This window comes from Anolis carolinensis, chromosome 5, assembly GCF_035594765.1.
Source record: "Anolis carolinensis isolate JA03-04 chromosome 5, rAnoCar3.1.pri, whole genome shotgun sequence".
NCBI lineage: Eukaryota > Metazoa > Chordata > Lepidosauria > Squamata > Dactyloidae > Anolis > Anolis carolinensis.
The window spans coordinates 90,568,254-90,584,393 of NC_085845.1; the positions used below are offsets into that span (position 1 = coordinate 90,568,254).

The following is a 16,140-nucleotide window of genomic DNA, read 5'->3' on the forward strand; positions in this document are numbered from 1 at the left end:
TCGCCCAGGTCACTCGGGGGGCCACGGACTCTCATCAAACAATGCCAGAAGGGCTCTGTGGGTGAAGTAGGGTGGAGCCGGCACATGCTGATCCCCCCCATGGGATCTCCTTTTACTGGAGCTGGGCAATGCGGGGCGTGGGGCACCAGATTCCCCATGCCCCCCGACGACATGGAACGATTCCAGCGGTTGTGTGATAAGGTCGTCAATGACATCCTTATTTTTGCAAGGGGTGTGTTGGGTTTTTTCATAGATTTCTAATCTGTTAGGTATTGCCTTGCTGAATTAGATTAAACTCCATCTATATCAGCCTTTGGATCTCAATGTAGCTAAATGCTTCTGGGTTCTCACCAGAAATGCAAAATGATGGTGGTCTTCTCCTTTTGTTTATTCCAGCACCTGGTAAAACTTCATCAGACACAGTCTTCTCTGTGTCTTCTCCCCATTTCTCCATGGTGCCAGTCTTTCACAGAAATAGAATAGTTGTTTAACCCCTGCAGTGGTCACATAACTCTGTAACATTCTCTGTAACAAAAACGAGTCCATCACATGATGATGGGCACCTTCCATTGGGATTCCAAGAGACTATGTTTTGGGAGCATTGAGAAATGGAGCTCAGAGTGGCTAATGGCACAAAGTGGGGGGATTGGTGGTGGACCTGAAGAGTGAAAGGACGTGAGTTGGCAGAAAATGGGTCTAGATCAGGGGTCCCCAAACTAAGGCCCGGGGGCTGGATGCGGCCCTCCAAGGTCATTTACCTGGTCCCTGCCCTCAGTTTTATAATATAATATTTTTATATCAGTTTTAATAATATAATATATATAATATAGATAGTAATATTATAATGTAATATAATGTAATACTAATAATAATATAATAATATTAATTATATATTATATATTACATGTAATATTACTAATAATATTACAGTATAGTGGTATAATTCAATATAGTAATATATAATGCTAATATTGTTCTATGCTAATAATATAATATATTATATATACATATAAATTGTAAGCCGCTCTAAGTCCCCTTCGGGGTGAGAAGGACAGGATGTAAATGTAGTCAATAAATAAATAAATAAATAATACATTTTTGACTTAGGCTCGCCCAAAATCTGAAATGACTTGAAGGCACACAACAACAACAATCTTAATTAACTTGACTATCTTGTTGGCCAGAAGCAGGTCCACACTTCCCATTGAAATCCTGATCGGTTTGAGTTGGTTAAAATTGTTTTTATTTTTAAATATTGTATTTTTCTTTTGTTGTCGTTGTTGTTGTTGTTGTTGTTTTTGCACTACAAATAAGACATATGCAGTGTGCATAGGAATTTGTTTGTTTTTTTCAAATGATAATTCGGCCCCTCAACAGTCTGAAGGATTGTGGACCAGCCCTTTGCTTTAAGAAGACTTGCATAACATTGTGCATAACTGAAAACGTATTAAAATATTTGTATTGATTTAATCCTTTCTCCAGCAAGCATAGAAGGCTGCAGACATTAGAACAGGGAAGAAGATGGAATGATAAAATTTGTAGCTTCATGAACCAAGAAACTAACTAAAGGAGAGCTAATAGGAACCATGCAGCTCTGCTAAATTTCTGAATTGAACTGGGTATCACAGTAGATTTAAAAGAATACTCTATCATATCATGGTCTATTGCAGCAACAGGCATTTTTCTCCAAAACCTCCAAGGTGCATCCAGTACATTCTTTGCCATTGATATATTACTGTACCATCCAAAGAACATTTACTTGCTTCTTTGTAGACAGAGATTTTATTTATTTATTTATTTATTTATTTACAGCATTTATATTCTGCCCTTCTCACCCCAAAAGGGACTCAGGGCGGATCACATTGCACACATAAAGGCAAACATTCAATGCCATGACATAGAACAGAGACAGAGACAAGACGCAGGCACCGGGCTGGTCTCGAACTCATGACCTCTTGGTCAGAGTGATTTGTTGATTTGTTGCAGCTGGCTTGCTTTCCAGCCTGCGCCACAGCCTGGTCCGGATAAGATTAGTCTGCCCAACATTTTAGGATGTCCACCAAAATGGACCTTCCTAGGCATATAAAAAATTCTGCATCAGAAACTTTATTTACTCTCAAAAGATTTTCAACATTTTGGGTACATCATTCTCCAAAATGAAAACCCAGTGAGAATATAAAATAGAGCAAGTGAGGGAAGAGGAAGAAACAAGTGGACCTCAATATTTGATTTATTCAGGAGAAAGCCTTTCACTGCACTATTTATAAATATGTACGATAAGCTTTAAAGCTTCAAGACAGGCATATTGTTTGCAGAATTACAAGTTTTCTTGAAAGGGGTTTAAAAATTAATAACGATATTTAGAATGGAAATTGGGGACCAGCATATATTACTCAGAAAAAGCCATGAGCTATCTCCAGTAACAAAATGCATAATGAAAAGATGCCATCCAGTTCAAGCAAAGGGAAATGAGCACATTATAGCAATCTTCGGAGAGGGTGTTTATTCATGCATTAATGAAGGCAGTAAACAGGGCAATGATATATTTAGCTTAGACATGTAGCATTTATTCCTCTTTCATCCCAGCACTTTGAGAAGTCTGAAACTCTGATACATTTCTCAGTCCTAATGAGTTATTATAAGTTAAAATTGGGCCCCTAAAAGGGATGCAGGCAAGTCTATATAAAAGGAATCCAGGAATCTCTACAGTTTGGTCCAGACACAATGGGAAACCATATTTCTTGTACTACAATCATGAGCCATCGCAAGCTCACCTTTTTCATTTTGAACCTTTAAAGAGGGAGGTCAAAAGATCTGCTTTGGATTTTCCAGTATTCATGGTTTGCTGTGACATCTGAAGCCGGGAAACAAAGGGCCCTTATACACTTCAGAGAAAACTGGCATTTAAAATGCTGATTTTCACCACATTTCTCAGCCACACAGGGGGGCAAACCCTCACCTTGTTGGTTGGGTAGCGGCCACATACCCACCCATGCCAATTTGCACTCAACACACACAGGGCTAAATGACACCGTATTTCCAAAACCAGATTTGAATAGCTTTCCTGGTACCGTGATATTTCCAGAGGTTCTGATTTTTAGTAGCATTCTGCCTGAGATTATTCCAACCTGGATGAAAATGTTCTTGCTAGCGTGGAATATGACCACAGCTCTCTTGTAAACTGCCTGTCATCAAAAGCACTTTTAAAATAATCTATATTCTTATTGCATAGCCTCTAAGAAATCACAGGTGAAAACCAGGACACATTAGGCCAAGCACATCAGAATGCGGTCAGAAGCATGTGGGCAGGAAAAGCTTTTAATGAGAGAAAACACATGAGACTGCTATTTTAAGCAAAGGAACACTGGAATGTATTCACTGAGTTAAAGAAAGCCTGAAAAAAGAAATGAGCCTACAGCAAAGGAGAAGACTCTCCTCCCGGAGTGAACTGAGTGCAAACTACTTTTTCACTTGTAGCTCAGGCCCCTTATACACTGCCCTGTATACCAGGATCTGATCCCAGGTTATCTGCTTCAAACTGGATTATATAAGATTCCATTGCCAGATAATCTAGGATAATCAGATAATCTGAGGGCCCATCCAGACAGACCCTTTAATGTGGGACTTCCTGCTACAAAAAGGGGACTGTCTAGATGACATTTCTGGATACAACGAATTAATTCGCCTTAAACCAGGAAAACCCTGTTTTGTGGCAAATTAATTAGACAGTGGGTTTATTCCGTGTCTTCCAGGAAGGCTCGAGATAAACCCACTACTTCCGCTTTCTGGGGTGTATGTGGATGGGGACCTGGGAACATTCATGTTTTTAAATGCAAATGTTCCCAGGATAACTGTATGTATGGAACCGCCCTGAGTAGTAAGTAAGCCAAACACAAAGTGGGAGGATAAGTGAGAAAGTGGGAAATTTTAAAAGCAGCGGATAAGGTGGGATGAAAGAGGATTAACCAGGACCATCCCTGCCAAACAGGATTGCTGGAAGGTTGGCTATCACCACCATCATCATCACCACCACTACTGTCACAATTCAAAATGATAGACACTATCAGGGCCTCCTACATGTTGAAAATATTTCTTTTGCTTCAAAATGTCCCTCAATTGCACTCTGTGGCAGTGGATTGCATTTCTACCTACAGTAGAGTCTCACTTATCCAACACTCGCTTATCCAACATTCTGGATTATCCAATGCATTTTTGTAGTCAATGTTTTCAATACATCATGATATTTTGGTGCTAAACTCATAAATACAGTAATTACTACATAGCATTACTGGGTATTGAACTACCTTTTCTGTCAGATTTGTTGTATAACATGATGTTTTGATGCTTAATTTGTAAACTCATAACCTAATTTGATGTTTAATAGGCTTTTCCTTAATCTCTCCTTGTTATCCAACATATTCGCTTATCCAACGGTCTGCCGGCCCGTTTATGTTGGATAAGTGAGACTCTACTGTATTTGGAGCCCCTCAAGATATTTTTAAAAAAACCTATTTTACCCCAAAATGTCCACTAGGGGACAGGGAGTGCAATTTAGGCTGAAATAATACCTTATTTGAAACCCCCACCTTTGAGACATTTAAGACAATTGTGTAAATTTAAAAAGCATTCCTATTTCATTTCTTTTCTTTTGGTGGTCCTCCAAGATCCACCATACTAGCCTTTGCACCGTTGCTCACCTGTGGCCTAAATTCATATTGCTAGATCTATCAGTTGCTTAGTGGTCAATACTTGTATAATGACCTTTTCACACGGGCCACTGGAATTGCAATGCATCGTGGCGAAGCTGGATCACCATCAGGAAGCATGGGGAACCTGTCACCCCACAGCCCGCATCGTCTGGCTTACCACAAAGCCGATCCTATAAGGGGAAGCATCAACCGTGCAACACCCCCCCCCCCCCCCCATTTCTTCCTTCAAAACACGGGAAGCTTCCCGTGTTGATGCTGCAGCGGTATCCAATGGCTCTGCTCTAGTTGACACATGGAGCCCCACCGGAAGTTCATCTGCATTGTGAGATCAACTATCCCATTGCCACTATTGCCATCTTTCACAGTGGCTGTCTTAAATAAAACAATTACTTGAATTAATCAGCCATCTTTGGTGCTTTGGCTAGAGGCAATAGGAGGTGCGGACCAGGGGACACCATCAGAGGGGGTGACAACCAAATGCCTGTCTCTAATATTTTTGTGCCGTGTTTCAGCAGAAAGATATTGTTTTTTAAAACCCGGTAGTTAGATATAACAGCAAAAACATTTATCATAGGCCTACTGGTGGCACAGTGTGTTAAAGCGCTGAGCTGCTGAACTTGCGGACCAAAAGGTCCCAGTTCAAATCCCAGGAGAGGAATGAGCACCCACTGTTAGCCTCAGCTCCTGCCAACCTAGCAGTTCTAAAACATGCAAATGTGAGTAGATCAATAGGTACCGCTCTGCCGGCCACATGACCTGGAGATGTCTATGGACAACGCCAGCTCTTCAGCTTAGAAATGGAGGTGAGCACCAACCCCCAGAGTCGGTCACGACTGGACTTAACATCAGGGGAAACCTTTACCTTTACTAGTTTATACTTTATCAATATATGAGGGTCGAATGAAAAGTAATGCCTCCATCTTCGTTACTTGGGTTTGGATGGGAATATTTTAATAAATCAAATGCAGAAATTATCCTTAGAATGTGCTCTTTAACTACCACTATTCACTTTTCCACATAATCACCAGACAATTGGATACATTTCTGCCAACAATGAACAAGTTTTCTGAAGCCGTCATGGAAGAGGTCGACACTACGTTTCTGCAACCAACGTCTCACAGTACCCATCGTGCACAGATCTTCCAATAGCCAAGCAAAGCACTAATGTGACCCACACGTTCTTGTGAAATGCCGGTTATGCTTGAAATTTCTCTCTGAGTGATATGACGATCGTCCTGAATCAATCTGTCAAACTTTTGCTTGTGAAACTCGGTAGTTGCCGTCACAGGACGTCCAACTCTTTGTTTATCACGCAAGTCAGATGTTCCTGTCTCAACATCTTTAAACTTACTCACCCAAGAACGCACAGTACTCACATCAACACAATCAACATAAGCAGCTTGCATTCTCTGATGAATCTCCTTTGGGGTGACACCTTCTGCCGTCAAGAATACAGTGACTGCACGTTGCTTAAATCGCATTGACCGACCGTCTGCGCAGGGTTCCATACTTGCACTTTAACAACACAACCGTTCAATGCTAAGACTTCCCACCAAATGGAACTGTAAGGGAGAGTCTACTGAACAAGCCAGTATCTGACGCATACCAGTACTGCCATCTGTTGCGGAGTTACGAAGGTGGAGGCATTACTTTTCATTCAACCCTCGTACATATAAGGCTAAAATACTGTGCTCATTTGCTTCTGAATTATTATAACTGTCAATATTTTTACCTAATTATAATGAAATGTCAAATCATATGCTTTCATCTGCAAGTGCTACAAGTACATGCTGTTGTTTTTGTTGCTACTAAAAAAAGTCATAGCTGATTTTGTCAAATTTTTGTATATTTTAGCTACAATATTGTGGTCTCCATGTAAGGAATCCCATGGGGTAACACCATGAGTTACTTGCACGAAGTGACACCAACCCCAGTGATGTCACGGGCTGAACATCTTGTATGTGAAATTCCAAAATCCAAAGTATTTTCCACGTGGGTTGCTGATAGTGATAGCTTTCTTTTCTGATGAGTCAATAAACAAACTTTATTTCATGCATTAAATTATTAAAATATTATGCATAAATTTTTCTTCAGCCTATGTTTTTAAGGTATATATAAATCATTAATGAATTCCTTATTTATACTTGGGTCCTATCGCTAAGATATCACATTATGTATATGCAAGTATCCCAAAATCTTTTTAAAAAAATCCAAAATGAGTCATACTTCTATCCCAAGCATTTCAGATAAGGGATACTGTACGAAAAAGTAATTTTCCCAAGATGTGATCCTGAATTAATTAGGAAGGCATTGTGGGAGAAAGCAAGCCAGTGGATCTTCTTTTTCTGAAAGTGAGCGGAGGTCAGGGCACAGATGAGCACATTTGGTTTTGAGTAAATGCCCCCTTCCCCATGTTTAGCAAGGAGCTGAGGATCAACCTATGTGGATTGTTCCTTCTTGCAATTTATTGCAGTTGAAGCAAGAAACAATTTTTCACTGGCACATGTTCAAGCACATCTGATTTTGTTCAAGCATTGCCCTCCAGCCTGCCCTGTTTGTTTCCTTTTTCTGGCAAGAGCGTCCAAATTAAATGAGCTCAACACAATGGAAGACTGAAGTTTAAGGTTCTGTAATACAGGGATTGCAGCTTTTGCAACCACAAGTAACCTCTCAACCTCAAATATAATGTGTGGAGGAGGAGGCTGTAGTTCCATCTGGCATCCGGCCAACATCAAATTAATTTCCTTCCCTGTAAAACTGCTCCGGTTTCATAGCATGTGGCTTTGTTGTCCAGCTGTCCTAGGATGAATGGGTTTCTGTTTTCCGCATTGCCTGTTTGACGAAGTCAAGGCTCCCAAACAAAGTTCTGTATTCGTCTCTCTTTCAAATGATAACTTAGCTATGAAATAATTGTTAAACTGTGGGGACTGAGAAACATTAATGCAAATGTTAATATTAATTGTATTGAAATGGATCCCATCCACTGAAATCAATGAGTGTTTAGTTGCATATTGTTTAAGCGCCATTGAATCCAACCCATTATAATTGGGGCTCGCTCCCTGTGGGGAATAGATGCATAATCAATGCTTTTGGATAGAACTTCATCTGGGCATTGAATGGTAATTATATTACTTGATTCACTTTATGCATACATGTTCGTTCTAGATTTCAAAGCCTCTAGTATCTGGATTGATTTGAAAACTTCAAATTTTCCAATACCAGCCACAGGGAATCTCAGTGGAGATAATGATAGAATTATTTAGTGTACAGTGTTCCCTCACTTATTGTGGGGGTTACGTTCCAGGACCACCCACAATAAGTGAAAATCCATGAAGTAGGGACACTATATTTGGATGCTATATAGGAACGTTCTCGTAGCTGCCACTGCCTTGTGAAGTGAAAACAAAGCTGCTTCAGCCTACTTTTCTCTCCCTTCCGTTTCTCATTCCCACCTTCCTTCCTTCCTTCCTTCCTTCCTTCCTTCCTTCCTTCCTTCCTTACTTAGGAAGGAACTAGAAAGAGGGATTTATAATATTATTTTGCTCTGCTGCTCAGTCGCATAGTCATTTCCGACTCTTCGTGACCTCATGTCCATGCCAAAGCTCCCTGTCGGCCGTTGCTGCCCCTAGTTCTTTCAAGGTCAAGCCAGTCACTTCAAGGATACTGTCCATTCATCTTGCCCTTGGTCGGCCTCTCTTCCTTTTTCCTTCCATTTCCCCCAGCATTGTGATCTTTTCCAAGCTTTCCTGTCTTCTCATGATATGGCCAAAATACTTCAACTTTGCCTCTAATATCCTTCCCGCCAGTGAGCAGCCGGGCATTATTTCCTGGAGGATGGACTTGTTGGATCTTCTTGGGTCCAAGGCACTCTCAGGATTTTCCTCCAGCATCAAAGTTCAAAGGCATCTATCTTCCTTCGCTCAGCATTCCTTATGGTCCAGCTCTCGCATCCATAGGTTACTATGGGGAATACCATTGCTTTGACTATGCGGACCTTAGTTGCCAGTGTGATGTCTCTGCTCTTCACTATTTTGTCAAGGTTGGCCACTGCTCTCCTCCCAAGAAGTAAACGTCTTCTGATTTCCTGGCTGCAATCTGCATCTGCAGTGATCTTCGTGCCTAGAAATATAAAGTCTGTCACTGCCTCCATGTTTTCTCCTTCTATTTGCCAGTTATCAATAGGTGTAGTTGCCATGATCTTGGTTTTCTTGACGTTTAACTGCAACCCAGCTTTTGCACTTTCTTCTTTCACCTTGGTGATAAGGCTCCTCAGCTCTTCCTCACTTTTGGCCATCAGAGTGGTATCAGTCCTGATCCCAGAAGGGCAGTTGATTCTCGCAGAAGCAGAGGCAGCAGGAGGACATTTTTGCTCCCTGGCTTCAGGTAGGATTTGGCTAAGATTTGGCTAAGATTTTAAACTGAGTGTGGGCTTGGCTCCTGTGGTCAAAGTCTTAACTGTTGTGTGACTGTTGTGTTGAAAGAGAGCCAGGTACTTAAGTTGATTGACAGCAGGCATTGTCCCCTGTTAATTGTGTTTCTGGGAAAGCTTTATTTGCCAGTGTGAGTTTCTGCCAGAGCCTGATCCCAGAAGGGCAGTTGATTCTCGCAGAAGCAGAGGCAGCAGGAGGACATTTTTGCTCCCTGGCTTCAGGTAGGATTTGGCTAAGATTTGGCTAAGATTTTAAACTGAGTGTGGGCTTGGCTTCTGTGGTCAAAGTCTAACTGTTGTGTGACTGTTGTGTTGAAAGAGAGCCAGGTACTTAAGTTGATTGACAGCAGGCATTGTCCCCTGTTAATTGAGTTTCTGGGAAAGCTTTATTTGCCAGAGTTTCTGGGAAAGCTTTATTTGCCAGTGAAAAAGGCACCTTTACTAACTATCCTTTGCATTACATACAGGAAACAAAGCAACATAAACAAATACACAAAGAGGTGGTTTGTTGCAGTCTGCACATAAAGTGCGTGCATATTACTTAACTGTACAAAGATCCCACTTGGCCACCACGCTCACCAAGAGATGCAACAAAAGCAAAACATTCCCATCACATGCACCAGCTGTGGCATGTTCCGCTTTTTCACACAAAAACTAGACAACTACAACTGCTCCAAATGCAAACAGATGACTCTGATGGAGCAGAGGATCCAACAGCTCGAGCACCGTATTAAGACCCTTAAGGACATTCAGGCACTCGAGCTCTTCTTGGACACTGCACAACACGCTGCTGTAGATCTGCAGCCTGCATCACACCAACACCACCAAGACCATGATCAGGAACCTTATGGGGAGATCAACTCAAAGGTAGACAACCCTCAGGCTTGGAAGGAGGTCACCCATAGAAGGAGACGCAGGACCAGGCAGCCTCCGCAGAACTCCTCTGCTCAGCTGCATTTACACAACAGATTTGAAATTCTTACATCATTAACATACAATCAGGAAACACATCTTGTGGAGGACCACAGTTTCTTAGATACCACTAAGTGGACCACCCTGGATCAATGCGCAGGGGATAGCCCTGACGGGGACAGTGCATCACCACAGTCACACTTATGTAATCATGCAAATGCTCCATCCCCAATCATAGACCAGGAGCAACAGGAACATCCTTGGGAGAGTAATGGGCTCTCGGATGTATCTCAATGGATTGTCATTGATGAATGCACTGGGGATGTTGAGGAGGAGGACAACACTTTACACCAGCATGATTCACTTCAACAGGAACACTCTTCAGGGGACATACACACTGTCTTGCACAAAAGGGACCCTGTCAATCCTCAAAGGAAACAGGTCTTGGTAGTAGGTGACTCCCTCCTTAGAGGAACGGAAGCCATCATTTCCAGACCGGATGGGATGGCTCGAGAAACATGCTGCCTCCCGGGGGCAAAAATACACCATATCACTCAGAGGCTCAGCAGGCTCCTAAAGCCCCATCACCCTCCCCACCTTATGTTGATTCATGTAGGTACCAATGACACCGCTAGGCATACTTTTCAAAAGATCACAAATGATTTTCGAGCTCTGGGAACAAAGCTAAAACTGTATAATGTACATGTGATCTTTTCATCCCTCCTCCCCGTTGTAGGACACGGCTCTACAAGGGCCGGAAAAATAGTACAGGTCAATAACTGGCTCAGAAAATGGTGTCAAGAGGAGCATTTTGGCTTCCTTGACCATGGTCTACTCTTCCAAGAGGATGAACTACTGGCAAGTGATGGGGTGCATCTCACACAAGTAGGAAAACATCTTTTTGCACACAGACTCACAAACCTCATCAGGCGCACTTTAAACTAGATCCACTGGGGGAGGGGAGCAACAGCCTGGCGAACACTATATTACCCACGACCACAGGGAACCGCCAAAAGGCTAAACGGAGGGCTGCACAAACACAGCAAGGACCAAGTACAGAGAGCACAATAATCCCAAATAAACAGTTTAAGGGGAGGTCACAGGGGCTTACATGTCTTTACACTAATGCTCAGAGCATGGGAAATAAGCAAGACGAACTCCAACTCCTAGCACAGCACCACACATACGATGTCATAGGCATCACTGAAACCTGGTGGGATTACTCCCATCACTGGAATTTAACCATTGAGGGCTATAACCTCTTTCACAGAAATAGAACAAAGGGGAGAGGAGGGGGAGTAGCTTTATATGTCAAAAACAGTTACGTTGCAGAAGAAATGCAAGACTGTAATCCAGGAAACCAGCTTGAAAGCATCTGGATAAGAATCAAGGGAACCAGGACTCAAAAAGATCTTGTCGTGGGTGTCTACTACAGACCTCCGAGTCAGGATGAAGGACTTGATGAAGCCTTCTGTCAACAGCTGACCAAACAGGCACAAAGAAGAGATATAGTAGTCATGGGCGATTTCAATTATCCTGATATCTGCTGGAAAACAAACTCAGCCAAGAGTACAAAGTCCAACAAATTCCTCACTTGCCTTGCAGATAATTTTATGGTCCAGAAGGTAGAAGAGGTAACAAGGGGATCAGCAACTCTTGATCTAATCTTAACAAATGTGGAAGACCTGATCAATACAGTTGAAGTGGTTGGATCCTTAGGGGCAAGTGACCATGTGATCCTGCAGTTTGCAATACAAAGGAATGTTGAAACTAAGACAAGTCAAACACGCTTTCTGGACTTTAAGAGAGCTGACTTCCAAAAAATGAAGGAATTACTGAGCGGCATTCCATGGACGCCGATATTAAAAAACAAGGGAGTTAAGGATGGATGGGAGTTTTTCAAAAGTGAAATACTCAAGGCGCAAATGCAAACAGTGCCAACAAAGAAGAAAAATAAGACAAGTGCAAAGAAGCCAGAATGGATGTCCAAAGAACTTCTAACTGAGCTAAAGCTCAAAAGTGACATGCACAAGAAGTGGAAAAGGGGAGAAATCACCAAAGAAGAATTCAAACGTATAGCCAACACCTGTAGGGAAAAGGTTCGCAAGGCTAAAGCGCAAAATGAGCTCAGGTTTGCCAGGGACATAAAAAACAACAAAAAAGGCTTTTTTGCTTACGTTGGTAGAAAAAGGAGGCGATAGGGCCATTGCAAGGAGAAGATGGGGTGATGGCGACAGGGGACAGGGAAAAGGCAGAACTACTTAATGCCTTCTTTGCCTCAGTCTTCTCACAAAAAGAAAGCCATCTTCAACCTCAGCAACATGGAATGGACGAAGGATTGGGGGAAATCCAACCCCAAATAGGGAAACAAGTTGTCCAGGAACACCTGGCCACTCTAAACGAATTCAAGTCCCCAGGGCCAGACCAGCTGCATCCAAGAGTACTGAAGGAACTAGCGGAAGTTATTTCAGAACCACTGGCAATTATCTCGAGAGTTCTTGGAGAACGGGAGAAGTCCCAGCAGATTGGAGGAGGGCGAATGTGGTCCCTATCTTCAAGAAGGGAAAAAAGAACGACCCAATCAATTACCGTCCGGTCAGCCTCACATCAATACCAGGCAAAATTCTGGAAAAGATCATTAAGGAAGTGGTCTGCGAACACTTAGAAACAAATGCGGTCATTGCTAATAGTCAACACGGATTTACCAAAAACAAGTCATGCCAGACTAATCTGATCTCTTTTTTCGATAGAGTTACGAGTTGGGTCGATACAGGGAATGCTGTGGATGTAGCGTACCTGGATTTCAGTAAGGCCTTCGACAAAGTCCCCCACGACCTTCTGGCAAACAAACTAGTAAAATGTGGGCTAGACAAAACTACGGTTAGGTGGATCTGTAACTGGCTAAGCGAACGAACCCAAAGGGTGCTCACCAATGCGTCGTCTTCATCATGGAAAGAAGTGACAAGTGGAGTGCCGCAGGGCTCCGTCCTGGGCCCGGTTCTGTTCAACATCTTTATTAACGACTTAGACGAAGGGTTAGAAGGCACGATCATCAAGTTTGCAGACGACACAAAACTGGGAGGGATAGCTAACACTCCAGAAGACAGGAGCAGAATTCAAAACGATCTTGACAGACTAGAGAGATGGGCCGAAACTAACAAAATGAAGTTCAACAGGGACAAATGCAAGATACTTCACTTCGGCAGAAAAAATGGAAATCAAAGATACAGAATGGGGGACGCCTGGCTTGACAGCAGTGTGTGCGAAAAAGACCTTGGAGTCCTTGTGGACAACAAGTTAAACATGAGCCAACAATGTGATGCGGCTGCTAAAAAAGCCAATGGGATTCTGGCCTGCATCAATAGGGGTATAGCGTCTAGATCCAGGGAAGTTATGCTCCCCCTCTATTCTGCCTTGGTCAGACCACACCTGGAATACTGTGTCCAATTTTGGGCACCACAGTTGAAGGGAGATGTTGACAAGCTGGAAAGTGTCCAGAGGAGGGCGACTAAAATGATTAAGGGTCTGGAGAACAAGCCCTATGAGGAGCGGCTTAAAGAGCTGGGCATGTTTAGCCTGCAGAAGAGAAGGCTGAGAGGAGACATGATAGCCATGTACAAATACGTGAAGTCATAGGGAGGAGGGAGCAAGCTTGTTTTCCGCTGCCCTGCAGACTAGGACACGGAACAATGGCTTCAAACTACAGGAAAGGAGATTCCACCTGAACATCAGGAAGAACTTCCTCACTGTGAGAGCTGTTCGACAGTGGAACTCTCTCCCCGGGGCCGTGGTGGAGGCTCCTTCTTTGGAGGCTTTTAAGCAGAGGCTGGATGGCCATTTGTCGGGGGTGCTTTGAATGAGATTTCCTGCTTCTTAGCAGGGGGTTGGACTGGATGGCCCATGTGGTCTCTTCCAACTCTACTATTCTATGATTCTATGATTCTATGGTCTGCATACCTAAGGTTGTCAATGTTTCTTCCAGCAATTTTAACTCCAGCCTTGTAATCGTCAAGCCCCGCACATCACATGATGTGTTCTGCATACAAATAGGGTAAAAACAAGTTGAATGGGTAAAATATTATTTTACGATTTATAATATTATTTTAGTGTTTATTTAAAAAAGTGAAACAGCGAGTCTGTGAAAAGTGAACTGCAAAGTAGTGAGGGAACACTGTATCTTAAAATCTACATTTTGGCAAGTAAGCCTTCCTACAAAATATTGTCATTTATTCATTTAATATTTTATTTTGTTTTCTCCTTTCACTTGGCATGACAGATCCTGTCTGCTCTTGGAAGCTAACCAGGGTCGGCCCTGGTTAGTACTTGACTGAAGGACCACCAATGGATACCAGATGCTCTAGGCTATGGAAATAGGAAAACCACCTCTGAGTATATCTTGCCTAAGAAAACTCTATGAAATCCATAGGGTCACCATAAGTCAACAGGCGACTTGAAGGCATATACACACACATGTTAGTATTATACTAGTCTATTGCTTATATGACTTGGGGAAAATATTAACATTAGTATCAAAGGCAGAAGTCCTGCATGTAATTTAGATTTTACTTCTCGTGCAAATTTCCATCCATTCTTTCTCAATCTACACTGCCCTATAGCCCAGGATCGGATTCCAAATTATCTACTTTGAACTGTATTATATAAATCTACATTGCCACATAATCTGGGATAAACAGATAATCTGGGATCAGATCCTGGGATATAGGGCAGTGTAGATCCAGCCTAAGGAAAGATGATGAAAAGTTTGTAATTTAACATGTTAATGAATCCTGCTTTCAGGTGGACTTATCTGAATCACCTTTGCCTCTGCAACTCTGAATTTGGGAGCAGTGGTCAAAGCCGTTTGAGGGATGAGTATATACAAGTTATAGATTAAATTGCCTTTTTTCAGAATTTCAAAACTCCCCACAATATTAAAAAGATTTTTTTTTGTAATATGGAATGACTGGCTCACAATAAGATATGCAAATGACCTGAATTGGGATTGTGGGGTGTCTTTGCTCTCCATCTCCAGAAATAATTCCTCTATTTATATGGGTTATAGTAGGGGAGTTAAACTATTTAAAGAAATGACAACGAAAAATGAAGGAAATTTTCACATTTATAGTTTGTTCTGATTTTCATGACCTACAGTGCACTCCTATACCTTTTACTCATTTCTTTAATACATACGGAGGAAAGTGGAGTAAATCTAATTTATTTCAATGGGATTTATTTCAAGGAACTGTGTATAGGATTGTATACTAACTGTACTTTCATTGCACAACAAACCATTAAGTTCTACAAGAAATTCCACCCAATGTGTCTACATAGGTTGAGCATCTCTTCTCCAGAATTCCAAAATATTCAATTATTGGTTGAAATAGTGACAACATTGCTTTCTGATGGGTCAGTACATTGTTTCGTGTAAAAGATTATTTAAAATATTGGATAAATGTATCTACAGGCTATGTGTATAAAGTATATATAAAACCTAAATGAATTTCATGTGTAGATTTGGGCCCCATCTCCAAGACATCTCAATATGTACATACAACATTCATTTTTTTAAAAAAATATATCCAAAATATGAAACATTTCTGGTCTTAAGTATTTTGGATAAAGCATATTCAATCTGTACTTAGTTCCTTTCAAAATGGAAATTCATACATACAACAAAAGTGCAAAATCAAAAAATGTCAAAAGAAATCTAGATCAGGAAACAGATTTAGTAGAATGTGCTAAGCAAACTATTAATTGTATACTATTGGAGGCACTGCATGAAAAGGTGTGTATAAATAATACACCTATACATTTGATAAATATATATCAAAGCTAGCCGGGACAATACAGTGAGGTGAACAAAAATGTCTTAGAGATAATGTTCATTCTGACATTCAGTTTTCCTCAAAGGAAAAAAAGTATGCATGCATTATTAACACTGGAACAATTACTTATATTTTCAGAGTTTGTGCGATTATTGGATTATACATAAATTGCAAATCAATAATTGACACTCAGTGAAATTCTGAATGCAAGTAGTTGAAAGCATGCAGTTATGAATTTTGCAGTATGGTTCAGCAACATCAGCCT

The 16,140-nt window shown here is 41.5% G+C and overlaps 2 protein-coding genes across 3 annotated transcripts in view; both read left to right on the forward strand.

The window, feature by feature from the left end:
- lmntd1 (lamin tail domain containing 1) overlaps positions 1-16,140 on the forward strand; it is a 186,500-nt gene that overhangs the window by 13,124 nt on the left and 157,236 nt on the right. The window lies entirely within an intron of this gene.
- LOC134299314 (uncharacterized) overlaps positions 9,573-16,140 on the forward strand; it is a 42,160-nt gene continuing 35,592 nt past the window's right edge. For both annotated transcript variants that reach the window (XR_010006497.1, XM_062981780.1), the window contains exon 1: positions 9,573-12,181. Coding sequence is in view for 1 of the 2 variants with exons in the window: in XM_062981780.1 (XP_062837850.1) it covers positions 11,187-12,181 (995 nt within the window). In the remaining variant the exon portion in view is untranslated. The remainder of the gene's footprint in view (positions 12,182-16,140) is intronic.